Source organism: Solanum pennellii, chromosome 7, assembly GCF_001406875.1.
Source record: "Solanum pennellii chromosome 7, SPENNV200".
In the NCBI taxonomy this organism is placed as follows: domain Eukaryota; kingdom Viridiplantae; phylum Streptophyta; class Magnoliopsida; order Solanales; family Solanaceae; genus Solanum; species Solanum pennellii.
The window spans coordinates 73147477-73167238 of record NC_028643.1 but is presented as its reverse complement, the minus strand read 5'-3'; the positions used below and the strand labels follow the sequence as shown (position 1 = coordinate 73167238).

Here is a 19762-nt window from a genome sequence, read left to right as displayed (position 1 = left end):
CCCCACCCCCTAACCCCAAAAAAGTAATAATTTTGTTTTTAAAAAATATTTTTAATTTAATAAATTATTTTTTACTCTAGTAAAAATAAAAGATGTCTCTCAAAAACATTTTTCATTCATAAATTAAACACTAAAAATCATTTTTGAAAAATATTTTTTACTCACCAGCCAAACATAAGAAAATAAGTCCAAAATTTACTTGTTTTCCAAGAAAACATTTTCTAGAAATACATTTTCCATAAAAAACATTTTCCTCCGTACCAAACACATCGTAAATGTTTGTATAATTTGGATTTGTTAATACATCTTTATCAAATTAAGTCATGATGATTTTGTACGAATCAAGGAATATTGATCCTACCCTTTTAAAGTCTTTTGACTATATATTAGAAAAAAATATCTTTTTCTTAAGAAAAAAATTAATTTTCTTTTTTTTAAAAAGAAGAGGTGTAGACAATTGAAAAACACATGGAGAGTGACGTAAACAAGTAGAGTGATTAAGCGGACGGTGCGCCAATGAGAACGTCAGCTAAACGACACCGTTTATAGCGGAAACAAAATGTAATAGTCTACGTCATCACCAATGGGGATGACATAAGCAATCGATAGGATCTAGAGGTAGAGTGGACCCTACAACGTGGCATTGACAATATTGTTCCAAAAAATTATTTTTAAAAAAATAATGTGACGTAAAACGTAGGTGTTGACGTGGACTTAACTATAACGACAAAACTAGGCCCGCCACATAACGCGGACATTTGTATTTTCATATATAATGTATTTCAGATACATGAGAATATTATCTGATACATGTATTAAGTGTGATTTCGTGTTATATATAATACATGATTATGTCGTTCGCCTCTCTCCTATATATTTGGTATCTTAGATACATCTGAATGATGAATCACATCAAATACATGTAGTAGTGTGATTCAGCATTATATGTGATACATGATTATCTCCATTATCTCTCTAATATATCTGGTATATCAAATACATGTGAATCACATTACATAAATGTATCTAGTACTCCCTCTGTCCCATTTTATGTGACATCATTTCGTTTTTAGCAAATTTCAAAATGAATATTACATCTCCTTATATAATAAGTATTTAAAAGTACAATTTCTTTTTACCCTTGTTGGTTCCATTTAATTTTAGTGATACTGTTCCAATACATTACGAGGAGAGAGAAAAGTGAGTTTACTTTTTCGAAGGGCAATTTGATAAACATTTTAAAGTTATCATTATTTCTTAAATTCCGCGTTCGGTCAAATATTGCCACATAAAATAAAACTGAAGAAGCATGTATTTAGTGTGATTTCGTATTATATGTGATACATAACTATCTCACTTCCCTCTCTATTTTGATGTATTTAATAATAAAATATATAATTTTAAAACTGTAAATATATTTATTTTTTAATATAAGATAAAAGTACTCTTAATTAATAATAAGTGGGTGATTATTTAAAAATATACCTCAAATTATACTTTGATGTGTTTCTCTTTCTAAGGGAGAATAGCGTGTGTTCTTTTCTTTGAAAGAAAAAATATAAAAGGCCAAAAGCAACTTAAGAAAACTATGGTTTTTTTGGTTTAAATTAAATGAATCCCCAAGAAAATTTTAAAAATATAAATAATTAAATACATGAAAAAGCTATATATAAACAATAACATCAAATAATTTACATAATTTTTTTTTATTTTTTTCCTCTTATTTTTCATTAAAGTGGAATATAATTCCATTAGGCCCCTAACAATAATGCTCCTTCTCTATAAAGCTTCTCTTAAATATTTCTATTTCTAGAAATTTATAGACTTTTCTAAAAACATGACCTTCTAACTGAATAGTCAAGTGATACGTAATAGACCAACTAGAATTGTAGTGTTACAAATTGGAATTCATATTGTTTCAATAATATTTTATCTCCTTTAATCTAATCGAGTTGATTGAGCAGATGATCTCTCAAATAAGACGCTTTAAAATTTGAAATTCTTTACATACTTTTTTTAATCGAATTCATTTTACCATACTTAGCCTCCTTGTGTAATGTACTTTCTCCCAATTGTTTTTCTTTAACATGCTTCACGTATAGTTAATTGAAGATTCTATTTAAGCCAACTAATGTAACTTTGATTACCACAAAAATTAATAATCTCATCTTTAACATTGCAGTTGTCACATAAAGTTAATTGAATTGTCTCTTATATTAAAAGAAAATATAAAAATAAAATATCTCAAATAATAATAATAATTGAGAAAATAATGAGGACAAAAATTAAGTTATGACGAAGCAAAATTTCAGCCAAGTGAACTTCATCTCGTGATGCTCGTGATTTCTGTACTCCAACATTAATCACATTATTGTACGAGAAAATGAAATTACCAGCGTGAATTATGGTAGAAAGTCTGAATTTTTCGTACTCTAACATTAATTTCATTGTATACAAGAAATTGACGTACATTAAATATCAATGTAAATCGTGGCGGAATGATTTGTGACTTCTCCTTTGCTAATTGAGCTTATAGAATTTCATGTTACGAACGTTAACTCCTATAAAAATAGATATGTAACTATTTCGAAATAGACATATTTTACGTTTTAACATTTCCTAGAATCGTTTAATTTTTATTTTTTAAAAAAAGGTATGTGATTTCTAGTTTATATAATTTCTAAGTAATGTTAATAAATTATTCTAAAAACTTCAAAAGTTAATTAATTCCACAAGTATTTCAACGTGATATTATTATTATATTTTTACTCCTTCCAAGAAACTAGTTACCGTATTAAATATATATATTGGCAATTGGCATGCGTTTAATATAGTGCGATTTGTCAGATATATTTGAATTATATGATATTTTTCCGATTTAATTGAATCATTAAAAATTTGAAGCGTAAAGCACAATTTATATGGTTAAATATGTGAGGTTACGTTATTGTAAATTGACATATTACTATTCTTTGCATTAATTGGCACATATAGTTAAAAGACAAGTTTTAAATTCTATGGATATTTTTTTGTCTTACTGTTATACATTGTGCTATAAAACAGTGACTCAATTATTTATTTCCACAAGTAAACTATTTTTTTTCTAATTAATTTAAGTCACCAATGACGTCATTGTATAGCTAATTAAAAACATGAAAATAAAAAAAATAAAAAAAAATATAGTAGAATTTTGTCAATGCTGATGTTTTTGTCATCTTTTTTAAAACAAGTTGTTTTTTTATTTATTTTAATGAGAAGATAAGGAAGGCAATTTTAATTTGGATTTTTGACTACGTAAAGATTGATTCAGCAGTCCCACAATGAATTTTTATTTTATTTTTTTTTTAAAAAAACATGGCTAGTTATTGATATCTATTTAATAATAATGTTTAAAATATGTGGAGTTGTACAGTCAAAGTTAACGTGTAGTATAGTGTTATTTTCGAAAAAAAAAAATATAACAAATGGAAACTGGGAAATGGTCCTATTTTAGCCTCTAGACATTGTTTTTCACATGGTTGATATAAGAAGGTTTTTTTGTTAAAATTTTATGTCCTGCGTAGTTGTTGTTTTGTGGGGTTAATCGATCAAATTAGTTAATAAAAATAACGTTGAATTATGTACATCTCCGGAATAAGAATAGTAATATAACGGATAAATAGAGATTATATGCACAATCTTATTCGTCGATACATGTTGGATCGATGGATAAAATTATGACACTGTTAGTATAAAAGGTATTTATGCTCTAGTTATTGAACGACAGGATACTAATGTCCTAAAAATATGACGAAGTGTATATGCGATAATTCAGGTGTATATTTATTTACTTTTTTCAAAAAAAATAATGACAAACAAAAATAGTAATATAATAGTTCACGTAATTTGGAAATGGGCGAGAAAGATGAATAATAATATCCACATTTATTTGTAGAGGAAAAGAAAAGAGAAGGCGTGGCGTGTTTGGTATTTCATTATTTTTTTTATTTTTTATTTGATTTCTGAAGTTCACATTAAAGTTTCGACTAAATTTAAATCATGTATTTTAGGGCTCATTCAAAAACAACGCTTTTAATAAAATTTTCTCTAAATACCAGACTCAAATCTAAAACCTCTAAGTAAAAATAAAATATTTTAACCAATACACCACAACACGAATCGTATTTCATAATTTTGGTACAAAGTAAAGGTAAACGTCCGCGGTATAATAATTAATTTTTCACTACTAATTGCATTTTTTTTTTCTTATTGAATTGTCGACGACCAATTACACACGCTATTTTTTGTAGCCATGAACTTTTTTGTTTGTTTTGTCTTGTCACTTGGTCCATTAATTTCTTCCAAAAAATAATTTAACATTTGAAACGTTAGTAAGATATTGATCTACCGATTATAAATTTTAAAGTTGAAAGTTAAAATTATATTTGAATATTTGATTATTTTATCTTAAATGTTAAGTAATAAAAATTAAAGATCATTTCAAAATATGGGTATATGTGGAATGATCCATTGCTTTAGGCATCTCAATTGGAGTAATAGCACATATAAATCGATTTTGATATCTTATTTAAGATATGATTGAAGTTTATAAATTTGGTAAATATAATAAATTCCGACTCAAGTTCAAAAATTATATGATTGAATTGCAAAATTTGCATCCAAACGTATAGATTTATTTGAAATTTGGCATATTATTTGTGTAAGTGAAATTCAAGACATAATTCTTTAACGTTGAAATAATAATAATAATCATAATTTTCAAATGGTATTTGAAGATAATTTTTTTAAAAAAAAGAGTTGAAAAATACAAATTTTAAAAAATATTTCTTGGAAAAAAACTTGTCATCACACAGATTTGAGTGGACCAATTAAACAAAGGGAAAATTATATATAATAGCAAACTAATAACCTAAAATAAATGGAGTAGCTAGGGTTTGATTTTAATTGTGCTCCATAGCAAACGTTTGCAAAAAATTGTCAGGCGCATCTCTTCCGAATATCTCGCTCGCCACTCTCCCCCAATCTCTCGCTTGCTTCCTCACTTTTATACAAACACAAGTGTATAAAAATTGTTTCTATGTATAAAGCAGAGAAAATTGTATAAATACATATATTTTTGTTCCCCTTTCTCCCCTCTTCCAGATCTCGCTCGCCACTCTCCCAAATCTTGCTCGCCACTCTCGCCTTTCTCACTTATACAAACAGAAGCGAAATGTATAAATTGCGTTTCTGTTTGTATAAAGCGTGAGAAAATTGTATATACACATGCAAATACATATATTTTCGTCCTATACATTTATAATTATACAATAAAAATACTCCCCTGCCTAGTTTCTTTTGCCTTTCTCTCTTTCTCGTTTTATACAAGTTTTAAATTGTATCTAATTTCTCTCTTTCTCGTTTTATACAATTCGATTCAATTGTATATTCCTTGTCAAGTCTCTTTTGTCTTTCTCTCTTTCTCATTTTATACAAATTCAAATTGTATATAATCGTTCTATACACTTATAATAATACAATTCGTTTTATACACTTCGTTTTTATACAGTTCTGCCTAAGTGTCTTTCTCTTTCTTGTTTTATACACTTCGTTTTATACAATTTTCTTTAACTGTATATGTATAGCGAATTACACAGTTTCTATGTTTGCTATGGAGCGCAATTATACAAACTTTGCTATAGCATACAAATATAAATTTTTATTTGCTATATGTGAAAGTTGCCCATTAAACAAAATCAAGCTCAAGCCCAATATCTGTAAAAGAATGGGCCAAGCTTTTGGGACTAGAAGAAGTTGTACAAAAACATGCATTCTGAAAAAAATTTATCTAATTACATATACATTACTACTTTGAAAATATTACATATTCTCTCACTAATTAATAATTTCATATGAAATTTCTAGTCAAATACATCTATATACATACATTTTTGTTACCAGATACACTCTAAAATACATATCCATAGGGAGAGAAGCGAGTGACGGAGGAGAGAGGCAAACTAGAGAGTTTATGTATTCCATATACATGTGAACCACACTAGATATATGTATTTGGGATACCATATACATTCTGAAAATACATATATATATATATAGAGAGAGAGAGGCGAGCAAGATATATGTGAATCTACTTGTATATAATATATCTTTAACGAATTACACCTAATTTTAACCTCATATATTCGAGATACATGCATCTGGACGTGCTAGATACATATCTATATCATTGCTATGGTACCAATAAATTCACTACTTCAACATTGTTATCGGTCATTGTAGGCTGAACATCTATTTTATCATATATAATTCCACACCGAGAAGAGGGATGTGTACCTCATGGTTCTTCTAGTAATTATTGTCCATCACAAAATACTATCGGTTCTTATCTATCGGTTCTTATTTGAGACACATTTAGAGACTAATTCTTATATATTGTTTGTTAATTATCAAAACGTCATGTTTAACCTAACTTAATTTAGAAAATTGATTTTTAAAACAATTAATTTGACAGACTGTGAGATAATCTCCCGGATTATTCAACATTCCAAATGTATTAATTTGAAATGTCTGTCTACATATCCATTGTAACATATAATTATTCAAAATTTTAATAAAAAATATTTAGATATGATATATTAACTAAGAAAAGCTTGACCACATGGCCACTTGGCCACAATTATTGTTCCGTTGTGTTTACAGAAGAATCCATTAACATTATTATTATGTTGATTATTTGAAAAAATTTATATAATTATTGAAGGAGATTGCAAGATATATTTATAAAATATTTTTTTATTACGTAAATCATTTTTGTTTTTATTGAATAAAACCTCAGAGATAAATCTATTTATAAATAGTAGTTGGTAATCTGATAAAAATGATTCCCTAATTTGCTCTTATAAGTTATAATTTATCGATAATATTAAAAAATTCTTTAAATTATCAATATAGAGTTTAATTTCTATGCACTTTCAGTGTATACTTTTTTTACACTGACACATACTTATACACTATGTTTGGATCATTGTTACTCATTATATTGTATTGTATCGTTATTATACCTACAATGTTTGTTTTGATTGTTACTTAAAATGTATTGTATTGTATTGTCAAATTTCATTACTAAAAAACAATGAAAACCCTGATTTTATAGAACAACCAATTTGGTGTGTTCATTGTTACTGAATTTCTTTTTTCAATTATATATTTACATAATATTTCAAAATATTATTTTACCCTTTACCTTTAATTATTTAAATCTAGTCAACCTCCTACCCTAGAATAATTAAGGATATTTTAGTAAATTTATAGAATACAATACAGTACGATACAATTAAATCAAACACTTAAAATATTATAAAACAACAACAAACAATACAATCCAACCAAACATTTTATCTATCATTCAATACAGTACAATAAAGTACAATATAATACAATACATTATGAAACAATGGGAACAATGATTCAAACAAAGTGTTAAGGCAAGACTCTTTTTTTTTATTAATATTTTTATTTTATAAAATCTAAGTATCAAATACAGTAATGTATGATAATTAGGATTCTATTTTTATTTTAGCTTAGTTTAGGATTCTTTTTCCTTGCGAAATAAAATTATTATGTTTGTTTTATCAGTGTACTTTTACAGAATTTCCTTTAACATTACTGTTGCTTGTCTTGTTCAATAGCATTGAAGCAAAATTACGAGCATCCACCATTCAAACATTTTAAAGAGAAACTATTATCAACAGAATTTATGGTAACTATTTTTTCGTTATTTATATCTATTTCAAATTTACAAAGTACGTTTAATTATGTCCATTGCCATTAATTTTCAAACATTCACACTATAACATTTTGTTTGTCTCTTCACCAATTATCAAAATTCCTTTATTTTCTTTCTTAATGGAATTTGATGGATTCTTGCCCCTTTTTTGAGTAATCTAATATCCATTAGCTATATGTTGTAGGATAAAGAAGGACTTTCTACGAAAGACATCACATGAAGTGTATTGCACAGTATTCACAGAGAGATATTGAAGATGTTGCCATGGAGAAGCAAAAAGGTTAATTTCTTTATTAATCTCTGGTCGTTCTTTTGAACTTGTGTTGTATATACGAAATAATGTAATACAATTTCAGATGTGAATTATTTTTGGACTTTAAATGTAAACTAGCAACAAGAACTATGACGCCAAGATATATGAACCTTCATTCATCATATTGCTCCATTTAAGACATCTCTAGCTCTTCTTTTAAACTCTTGAAAGTTATGTAATATTATTGTACACTCTTTCGTAGACGTAGAATTGATATTGAAAATTCAGTTAAGTTTATGAATCATTTGTAGTTTGTCGCATGAAGGGAGAAAATTTGTGATGCCATTTATTTATTTGAAAAAAGAACTATACTGTTTAGGTTCTTTTCAACAAAATATTATAGAAGTTTTTAATAGATGTATATCAAATAGTTCTTCCGTTTGTTTTGCTACTAATACAATTTTATATTCTCTACAAATATTGTGTATATTGTCAGTTACAACTATGACAATCATTAAGATATACAAAATTAGTTATTGTGAACTTTATCACAAAATATTCTAAAGTGTCAAACTTGAATGGATGGTCTAAAATGTTTTGCACTTTTTGTAGTAAATGAAATAGAAACTGAAGTACTGTTTTCATCCATTTGTGCAACGCTTCAATAAATATCAAAGTGAAAAAAATATTTACTTATGAAAATTTTATGATTGGAAATGTAGATGAAAAAAAACATAATGCAATCTATTTGATAAATAAAATAAGAGGATCGAGTAAATAAACGCACAAATCAATAATTTAAAGCTCAAAACATGAGTTAAAATGATAATTGTGCCTGGAGTATATAAAAATTGTACTTTAGAAGTTAAAATTATTTTCTACGGTAAGAAAAATTAACAACAAAATTCTAGATACTTGTCTCCCCATTCGTTTTGAAGCTCTATATGTTAAACTTAATGTTCATTAAATTTTATAAAAGTGCACCCTGTAAAATTACAAAGTTGATAATTTTATTTAGTAAGGAAAGAAAATCTTAAACAAATGGATAAAATAGAGGGAAAATTGTATATAATAGCAAACTAATAACCTAAAATAAATGGAGTAGCTAGGGTTTGATTTAATTGTGCTCCATAGCAAACTTTTGCAAAAAATTGCCAAGCGCCTCTCTCCCAAATATCTCGCTCGCCACTCTCATCCAATCTCTCGATCGCTTCCTCACTTTTTATACAAACACAAGTGTATAAAAATTGTTTCTAATTGTATAAAGCAGAGAAAATTGTATAAATACATATATTTTTGTTCCCCTCTCTCCCCTCTTCCAGATCTCGCTCGCCACTCTCCCAAATCTCGCTCGCCACCCTCGCCTTTCTCACTTATACAAACAGAAGCGAAATGTATAAATTGCGTTTCTGTTTGTATAAAGCGTGAGAAAATTGTATATACACATGCAAATACATATATTTTCGTCCTATATACTTATAATTATACAATAAAAATACTCCCCTGCCTAGTTTCTTTTGTCTTTCTCTCTTTCTCGTTTTATACAATTTTCAAATTGTATTTAATTTCTCTCTTTCTCGTTTTATACAATTCGATTCAATTGTATATTCCTGGTCAAGTCTCTTTTGTCTTTCTCTCTTTCTCATTTTATACAAATTCAAATTGTATATAATCGTTCTATATACTTATAATACAATTCGTTTTATACACTTCGTTTTTATACAGTTCTCTGCCCAAGTGTCTTTCTCTTTCTTGTTTTATACACTTTGTTTTATACAATTTGCTTCAACTGTATATGTATAGCGAATTATACAGTTTCTATGTTTGCTATGGAGCGCAATTATGCAAACTTTACTATAGCATATAAATATGAATTTTTTATTTGCTATATGTGAAAGTTGCCCTAAAATAAAAATAGAATTCTAATTACCTTATATTACTATATTTGATATTTATTATTTTATAAAATAAAAATATTAATAACAAAAAAAAAATTACCTAAAAAGTATGTATTAATATAAAAAAGTATAAAACCCACAGTATATAAAAATTAAACTCATCAATATATATATATAACTTAAATCCTACTGAACACCGATTTGTACACATAAGAGCCTTCTGAATAAATGTTTTAAAATGACTCATCATGTCAATTGACCCAATTTTCTATTTGCGTACTACATAAATTAAAAGAATAGGTTCAAAAAAATTAAATTTGACGTATACTTTAGTGTGTGCCTTTTTTTTCCTGATAAAATAGGTGCTTACAATTCGTTTACTATCTAATAAATGAGTTTTCAGTGCCCATCTAACCCTCATCTTTACTTCAACAAAAAACAAAACTTTCTGTATAAAGACTCATCTAAGTTGACTCATTGATCTTCCAAAGGCCAAAACTTTATAAAATTTAAAATCTCCATGTGTGTAGTTGAGTTATTAATTAATGAGTTAAGTGTAATAGAGTTTGATCTTTTAAGACTAAACAATTGACTTCATATGATCCCAACTAAACCACAAGTGGACTTATTCTACTTCTCTAAAAGTCATGGTTGCATGTTATCTTCTCTTAGAATCAAAACATGTTTGTCAAAATTAGATAGAGAAAAATCAAAAATATTCCAAACACCGTTTAACTTCGAAAAACATGTCTGATTATAAAATTTCTTAACTCTAAAAAAGTTTCCTTCACTTCAAAATACTTACAAAATTCAAAAACTTATCATATCCAAACACAACTCTATTTTTTCAAATATCAATTTTCACAAAACAGAAATAACTTTTTTAAAATACTCGTAATTTTCATAGTCAAACGAACCCTCCAAACCAACCAATGGAGTACAATAATACTCCCTTGGTTTCAGACATCTTTTCCTTTTTAGTTTGTTTAAAAAAGAATGATCTCTTTCTTTTTTTGGTAACATTTTAATTTCAAAACTTTTCTACGTGACAGGTTTATGACCACAAGATTAAAGGACAGTTTTGTATATTTCACATAACTTTAATTTAAAATCACAAAATTCAAAAATCTTCTTTATATTCTTAAATTTCGTGCCAAGTCAAACCAGGACACTATTTTTTAAACGGATGGAGTAATAAACAATATAACACACAACTCATGTATCTGCAAGATTGTACCCAAAAAAAAAAAAAGAGAAGAAATCACATCATAGAAAGAATGAAATCATAAAAATGAACAAACAACAATCAATCTTGAAGTACAAAATGGCTTAGTATAAGCAAAAGATCATAAATTTAACAACTCTATAGCCCCCTTCAAGATAGTGTTGCCATCAAGAAAACACCACAAACCAATCCAAGAATCCCACCACTAATCCTTTTAGCATCATTTGGCTTTGTATTACTTGCTGGTGATGGCTCATCAGCTGTTGTTTTGTCATTACTAGTACCATTCTTGGGTTTAGTAGGTGCAGGGGCATCATCATCACTAGATGGATCAGTAAACTGAGAAGGTACTAAAACTTTGTCTAATTGAAAAACAGCCAATGGGGGGTCTTTTCTAATAGCATTATAAATGTTTGTAACAACAGAACCAGATGAGACATTCACTTGATTGTTACTTCCAGTAAAGTTAAGTCCAAAAGGCTCACCTTTAGGCCCTGTTGCTTGTGTTCTAACAGGGTTGCTTACTGTTTGTAAGTCATCAAATGTGTAGAATTTTGGTATGACATGGTTCAAAATGAGTTGTACTTTTTGTTGGTCATTTAGTTGGTTGAGTGTACCACTTGGGAGGTTGTTAAATGCATTGTCTGATGGTGCAAAAACTGTCATGCCTTGGTTGGAGTTGTTTACTTGGTTGTTGATTTGGTTACCAACTTGTGATTCATTTAGGAATTTGATGAATGTGTTGTATTGTCCTTCTTTTTTGAGGATTGCAAAGATGTCTATTGGTCCTGAGGGTGCTGGTGCTGGTGCTGTTGGTGATTGAGCTTGAGTAAGAATGAAAAGAAGTGGGATTATGGATAGAAGAATGAGAGAAAGAGGCTTTTGATGAGGCATTGTTGTTGTTGGAAGAGCTACAAATGTGATATGATGTGTGTGGAGTTGTAGAGAGGATTGTGGTGTTAATTTATGGGATAAGTTTTGGGGCTAATCCTTGGTGGAATGAGCTGTATATGAACTTGCATCAAGACAAATAGGTATTATTTTGAGAAAATGAAAATATAACAACCAATGAAAAGACTAGGAAGAATAAAATATAGTAGTAGTTAAGATATCCCAAACCCCCAAAACCACACTTTGTTTTCCCATCAAATCAATATTAATGTTAACGAAATTTCCGTCTAGTCTAACTCAACGTCAAAAGTTGTCTGTCTGGTCTTAGGTTCATGAAATGAGCATCGTTCACACTCCTTTAACTAATTTGAAACAATTTGAACACTAATGGATAACTCGAGTTCGAAGCGTGAAATACCATTACAAGACAAGTAATGTGTGACACTTTAATACCTGTTGGCATGTCTAGGTTGAACAACTAAAGTGTCTGTCTGGTCTAACTCAACATCAAAAGTTAGATATTGTGTCCGTCTGGCTTAACTCAATGTCAAAAGTTAGGTTCATGAAATGAGTATTGTCCACATTCCTTTAACTAATTTGGAGCAATTTGAATATTAGTGGATAATTCGACACTTTGAAACCTGTTGGCATGTCTAGATTGAACAACTAAAGCGTGAACAAAATAACATGTGAGTTCAACATTGAGAAATATAACAACATAGACGGATTTGACTTGAAATTTGAACCTAACTTAACCTAAAAAGCTAATTTAAGAGATAAAAATTGTCTAGTTGACTAATATGGGAGGCACTTAAATTGCTAATAGTAGTAGTTAATGGGTACTAATCACTCTTTGTCAACTGATTATTACAGAAATTAAGTTAGTAATAATGCACTAAAAGATCAAGCTTGACTTTAATAGAAAAAATAATAATAATGCATTTAAAAAAAAGTGTAGGCAAGAAATGAAAAGAACCAGATCCAATTAACCAAAGTAGCAATACCAACTACAAAGATGAAAATACAAATTTTATAATATGAGAAAAGCATATAATAATGGCAATTGACAGAGTGGCATAACATGGCATTACACATTTGTGCTAAAACTTACATGGTTTCAACTAAGAAACAGAGAAACTTAGCTTGTCATTCTTTAAAGTTATGATTAGGTAGGTCCATATATATACAAATATATCTTCTTCTTTTCGTGGAATGTCTTTATCCCTTCGATTTTTTTAATTTTATTTTTCACCCGATATTTGAAGTCGACATTGGAACTCCAATTTAATTTGGATCGCACCCTACACGGCCGACTCAGAGGCGCCAAGGCGACGTTCTAGTAGAATTTTCTCCATATCCAATACTCGGGGCGAGCCACTTTACTTTTAAAAAATAGCTAGTGTTATTTTCTTTGTGAATATATTACATTTTATTTACTTTAATGTAAATAAAATGCCCTTGCCAGACAGTGATGAGTTTTACGTGTCTGGCCGCTTCACGGTTAAAAAGATTTGCCGCATAATGTATTATCCATACTACTTTCCCTACAACGTTATGCAACGGTCATACAATCACCCAAAAAGTACATAATCTTTAATAGAGATCGTATCGTGATTAATAAAATACCCATAAAAATACCAATTGATTGAGCATCTCTATCAATTTGGATTGAGAAGCCCATTTTGTTGGTCTCTCACTTGTCATGGGCTAAATGAGTGGACTCCTTTATTGTAAGTAAAAATTTAAGGAATCTCATAGTGTAATTCAATAATTACATTCTGTCCCGATAAATTTAATATTTATAAAAAATCCCTTAAATTTGTTGTTCTGTGATACTTTAGACTCTAGTGATACATGGTAAATGATACATGGTAAGTTTAAACTGTTGAGAAAAAAATGGGGAAAAAACGGTACAATTAATGTTGTTACTAAAACAACTTAATTTAAGGTAACAGATCATTAATCACCATAAAATCAGCACGTAATTGGATATTGATTTCAAATTTTGAAAATCAAAATTATATCATCTATTTTGAAAACATTTTTTATGAACAATCTGTTAAATTTTTGAACTACATTAATTTTATTGTTGTTACAGTGGATTTTTCAAGATGAATACTTCGATTTTGATAATTCATTGAAAGAAGAATTCAGCTATCTAGAAAATGGTACTATCAAGATTGAGGCTTCATCATCATCATCATTCCCTACACCATCTGAGGAATCATCATCTTCGCCTGAGTCTGATATTACTTTCTTGGATTTCGCTGAACCATCTTTCGATGAATCAGAAAACTTCTTCTTACCCAAGTACCCATCCGTAGAGATTGATTGGGCAGCTCTTTGATACTTTGTTGTAGTATTACTTTGTTTTTTTTTGTTTTTATAAAAAATATATCATGTATGGTGTCAGGTATGGCCTCCTGCAATGGTGTTTTTGACATTTGCAGAGGTTGGTGTAGTAGTGAATAGAGTCATGTAGAGAGTCATGTAATAGTAAAGGTCACTCACTCTCCATCTTGTTCATGCTGTGGTTTTTGTATATGCATTGAACCAAAAGGGAGAGACTTTGTATCATGTATGTGTCTTGTTCATTTCTTAGCTTAATATAATCATATCTAATGTTTTAGTATGTATCTAAACTTGTGCTATTATATCATACAAACAATCTTTCAGTATTCCCAAAAACAAAGAATCCACTTAGCTAGTCAAGTAAAATAAGGTCCAAACATGAAGATTATTGAAGTGAATATTGAAAATTTGAGGTAAATTATTAGTTTTATTTTTAAATAGTGACAGAAGTACCCGTTTACTTAATTTTGATATAATTTGTTTCGTGATATATTAAGTGGCTTTTAAATTTTGTAAAATCGATAAACTCGTAAGTGTTGAATTCACTAGTACTTTTCAGGTAAATCATTGGCAAAAAACAGTAAGGTAAGAGAGTTTTTCAATAAATAAATATATTTTTTTACTTGCTAGTAGTATCATGTTTGCAATTGAGTATACATCAGTTGATCAGAATCATTAAAAACAAAAAGTAAGAAAACTCAAAAAAAAACATGATTATTTTTCACTCATGCTCCTCTTGTCATTGGATCTCTCCTATTCCTAAGTCCTAACTACATAAAATAAAAGAATATTGGAAACAAAAATCATTGTCATCTCCCCACTTGGCATTACTCATTTGGTCTTTACTTCATCCTGCAAATACATTGACAAACGACAACGTACATGTATCAGTGAATTAAATAAAACGTTATAACATGAACTTAATCTGCTACCAAACGACCCTGTAGGGTGTATACATAGGCTTAAAATTTCTACTGAACACAATACAATACATAATATATGGATCATTTCTCCGACCTATACTCCTTACCAATGGACCCTATAGATGACTCAAAATTCCTTCCAAACATAATACTAAATAATATTATATATAATACATGAACTATTTCTGCTAAAACTCTGATATACCACCTTCAAGAAAGTTGTACCATCAAGAAAACACAAGAAATCAAACAAAGAATTCCAACATTAATCCTCTTAGCATCATTTGGCTTAGTAGTAGTAGCAGTTATTGGTGATGGCTTATCATCAGCTGTTATTTCATCATCGTCACTAGTACCATTCTTGGCTTTATCAGGTACAGGTGCAGGGGCATCATTACTAGATGGAGATTTAGGATCAATAAACTCAGAAGGCACTAAAACTTTGTCTAATTTATAAACAGCCAATGGTGGATCTGGACTAATAGATATTGCTTTTTCATATACATTTGTTACCACATAACCAGATGACACGTTCAGTTGATTTTTCTTTCCGGTGAAGTTAAGTCCAAGAGGCTCATTGTCTTCCCCTGTCGCTAGCGTTTCTACAGGGTTATGCACTGTTTGTAACTCATCAAATTCGTAGAATTTTGAGATTACATGGTAATTTATGAGTTGTTGTAGTTTATGTTCGTCGTCAAATGTACTATTTGTGAGGTTATTGAATGCATTATCTGTTGGGGCTAAAACTGTCACGCCATCGCTGGAATTGGCTTTGTAGTTGATTCGATCTCCAACTTTTGTTTCTTTGAGGAATTTGATGAATGTGTTGTATTCTCCTCCACCTTCGAGGATATGATATATGTCAACGGTAGATTCATCTTCTAGGATTCGAAATCTGTTAACTGTAGATTCAGCTCTAGTAAGAAGGATGAAAAGAAGAATGAGAGAAAAAAGGTTTTGATGAGACATTTTTTGGAACAGAAATGTGTATGGTGTTCATGAAATGCATGTGTAAAGTTAGTATATAAATTTATAGGATAAGCTTTTGGGCTAATCGTTAGTGGGAATTTTTGAAATCGTCTGAGCCTTTTTACTTTCAATGTGGACTTTTTAGACGTGAATTTGAATTTAGATACAGATACTAATGTGAATACTAAATACTGAATGGAAAAATAATTTATTTTCTTTATAACTAGTGTAAGAAAGATGTCCCACATCGATAGAGGAATCGAAATTTGATTTCCTTATATGACTTGAACAAATCTCCCCTCATGAATTAGCTTTTGAGGTACAGATAGATTCATCCTAATTTGTTGTTTACTTACTAATCACTCTTTATCAACTAAACAGTAATTATGCATTAAAATTTAAAAAAATCTAGCTTGATTTCAATAAAAAGAAAATTAATTTTTAAAAAGAGAGAAGGCAAAATCTTGAAAAGTAGTGACACTTCAAAAATTTCCACTACGATTTCCACTAAAAAATACTTTTGGAAGACAAGTTGTTTTTTTTTGGCCAGCCATAGTCATTTTCTTGGTGAATATTATAAAGCATTTTATCTACTTTAAATTGAACTCCGTCTTTTTTGAATTAATTTTTTCTCTCTTTCTGCTAGCCCAAGATCGTTAACTAAGATCGGAAGATTCAACTAAGGAAGAGGAAGCTAGAACGGAGAAGGAATATTTTAAATAAGAAAACTTTGATATAGGAGATGACTATTTGATTTGGGTTGATTACAAGTGACGATGATCATCCCTATTTATACTAGTAGAAATTATTTTAGAAAGATCTATAAGAAAAATCTAGATGACCCTATCTTCTAAATATGTAACAAAATCTAGATTATTCTAAACTTTAATCTAAGTATCTAATTATCTAGATTTTTTTAAAGTATAAATATCAAAGATATTTATTCTACCCAATTCCACAAAGTTCTAATAAATATCTAAAATGTTTTTGTACCTTCAAAAAATCATCTTTATTTTTCACAATTTCAATATGCCATCAAAGCAGAGAAAAAAATACTAAATTCATGTCTCAACATTACTCGTTATAAAAAAAAATAACAATATGTTTAATTTATAAAAAATAATCGAACTCATACAATTCAATAATTTTCGAGCTCTTGTTTAATTCCAGCTTTCTATTCCAAAGTTGAGACATGTAGGTCCTAACTCGTTAATCATACTACAAATATGTAAACCACAAGACTGATAATTATCAATGTGACAACACTAGAACTGCTTTTTCTTCTTTTTTTATTTTATCTCTCCTTAGGTAGCTCTCACATTTATGCTTTTTTGATAATTCGAACTTATAAAATTGAGCTTAAAATTGAGGAATTGCTTATCATTCGAGCAATTCTGATCCCTCTTATCCACCATTAACATGAGAGGTAGTAATAAATTTCACGCGTTCTAAGTTCGTCCTACACTCGCTTTCGTTGTGTAATATGGTCTCAATGCCTTTACGAGATAGTGATGACTGATGACTTTCACGCGCTCTGAATTTGGCCTACACAAAAGAGGTATTGACCCACCCTACCCTATCACCTTTAGGTAGATGCTTACCACTCCGAAAAAAGGAACTGCAGCTGTCTTGAATAAGAACCTACCACGATAAATAAAATTTCCCGTAAAGATACCACTAAATCAAGCTGAGAATATTTTGGAACTTGAGAGCTGAGAGTTGGGCCATGGATCGTCCTTCTGAACACTATTAATCCTGTCATCACTATTTCCCCATGTTCAAAGTTTGGGAAAATTATGAAACAAGGGGAAAATCCAATATATTTATGAAACACAGTTAAAATTTTTAAAAATTACAACAATTTACTATATGTTGGTTTTATAGCAATCTTTCTAAAAAAAAATCCATTCAAATGTTTTTATGTATTAATTGTATTCAAATCAATTGTATGTGAGTGTTATACTTTATATCAATTATATTCGAAAAATTATATTTATTTTGTGTCAACTGTATTTGTATACATACGAATACAATATGCATACATCCTCTATGCCAAATGTATTATGTATCAATTGTATCCAATCAAATATATGTGAGTTTGTATTTTATATCGATTGTATTCGAAAAATTAAACTTGTATTCAATTGTATATGTATTTTGTATCGGTTGTATTTGTTATACAACGAATACAACATGTATTTTTCCTCCCTTCTCCCTTCTCCCTCTCTTGATCTCACTCGCCCCTCTCTAGATTTCGCTCGTCTCTCTCTACCTAATATATAATTCATTTTAATACAAATCAATTTGTATTTATATTTTCTTTTGCAAAATCCACAAAAAATATTAATGAATACAAATATAAATGGCAAACCAAAATTAAGCTACGAATTGTATTTTTTTCTCAAAAAGTTTTAAAATGTTGAGACATTGCGCTTACCTACAACACTATATATAATATAATATGCTATTATAGTTGCGAATTGTAATTAGTGAAACTATACCTAGCTAAAAAGTCTTATTTAAGCCCATACATTAAATCATGAATATTAAAGGATATTTGACAAGCCCAATATTTTGAGTCTCTTATTTGTCATGGGCTTAATGAGTGAACTACTTAAGTCTAGATACTTATGATTCAAGAATGAACAGAGATTGAGTTCTCTCCATCAATTGTTTTGTCATTATTGCAAATGTGGGAAAATAATTTTAGCACTATGTTTCAATTCAAAATAAATTGATATATAATATTGTTCATGAGTTGCTTCATTTAAGTTCAATTTGTATCATCATAAAACTAAGACACAAAACACAATAATTAATATATAATAAGAATATAAGTTTCTATCAAGTTCAACACCTATTTCAATTTATTAAAAATATTCTTTCATGAAACTTTTTTTACTATGTCCTATCTATACCTAAATTTGTATTGATTTCGGAAATTTGTAGATCTTTAATAAATATTAACTTAGTTTAATTCTATCACTAAAAAGTTTCACATATACGAATCAATGCTTCTACAAGTTGACATACGATATAAACAAACTATAATGGACATTTGATCATTTAGTCATTAGTGTGTGCTATTTATATCTTTTGGTGAATATGGTCTCCTCCTAACTCTAAAATTATAAAAGAAATAGACAAGCTATTTCAATAGACATTTGATTATTTAGTCATTAGTGTGCGTTATTTACACATTTTGACGAAACTATAATAATATATAAGATGTATAGAAAAAGGGAAAATCAGTACGAGTGGAGTTTGAAGAAGACATCAGTTAAATTTTATAAATTTGTGTATAATATTTTGGTTAAAATAATGTAGTTAAAATGTGAGCAATGTGTTACTATTCAATGACGAACATAAAGAGGGTTAAAGAAGAAATCAAATAACAGCAATTGAAAAGATAAAGTTAGTGCTATAGAAAAAATACACATAACGAAAGAGTAACAAATTTCTCTT

At 28.8% G+C, this 19762-nt stretch overlaps 2 protein-coding genes across 2 annotated transcripts; both read right to left on the bottom strand.

Moving 5' to 3' along the window:
- Positions 1–11058: 11058 nt before the first annotated feature.
- On the bottom strand, positions 11059–12160 carry LOC107026533 (fasciclin-like arabinogalactan protein 9). The gene has a single exon (XM_015227533.2). It carries the CDS (start codon positions 12054–12056, stop codon positions 11313–11315), a length of 744 nt encoding a protein of 247 aa, XP_015083019.1. The 5' UTR covers positions 12057–12160; the 3' UTR covers positions 11059–11312.
- Positions 12161–15226: 3066 nt separating this feature from the next.
- Positions 15227–16355, bottom strand: LOC107024350 (fasciclin-like arabinogalactan protein 9). Its single transcript, XM_015225314.2, has one exon. It carries the CDS (start codon positions 16295–16297, stop codon positions 15539–15541), a length of 759 nt encoding a protein of 252 aa, XP_015080800.1. The 5' UTR covers positions 16298–16355; the 3' UTR covers positions 15227–15538.
- Between the last annotated feature and the right edge of the window lie 3407 nt (positions 16356–19762).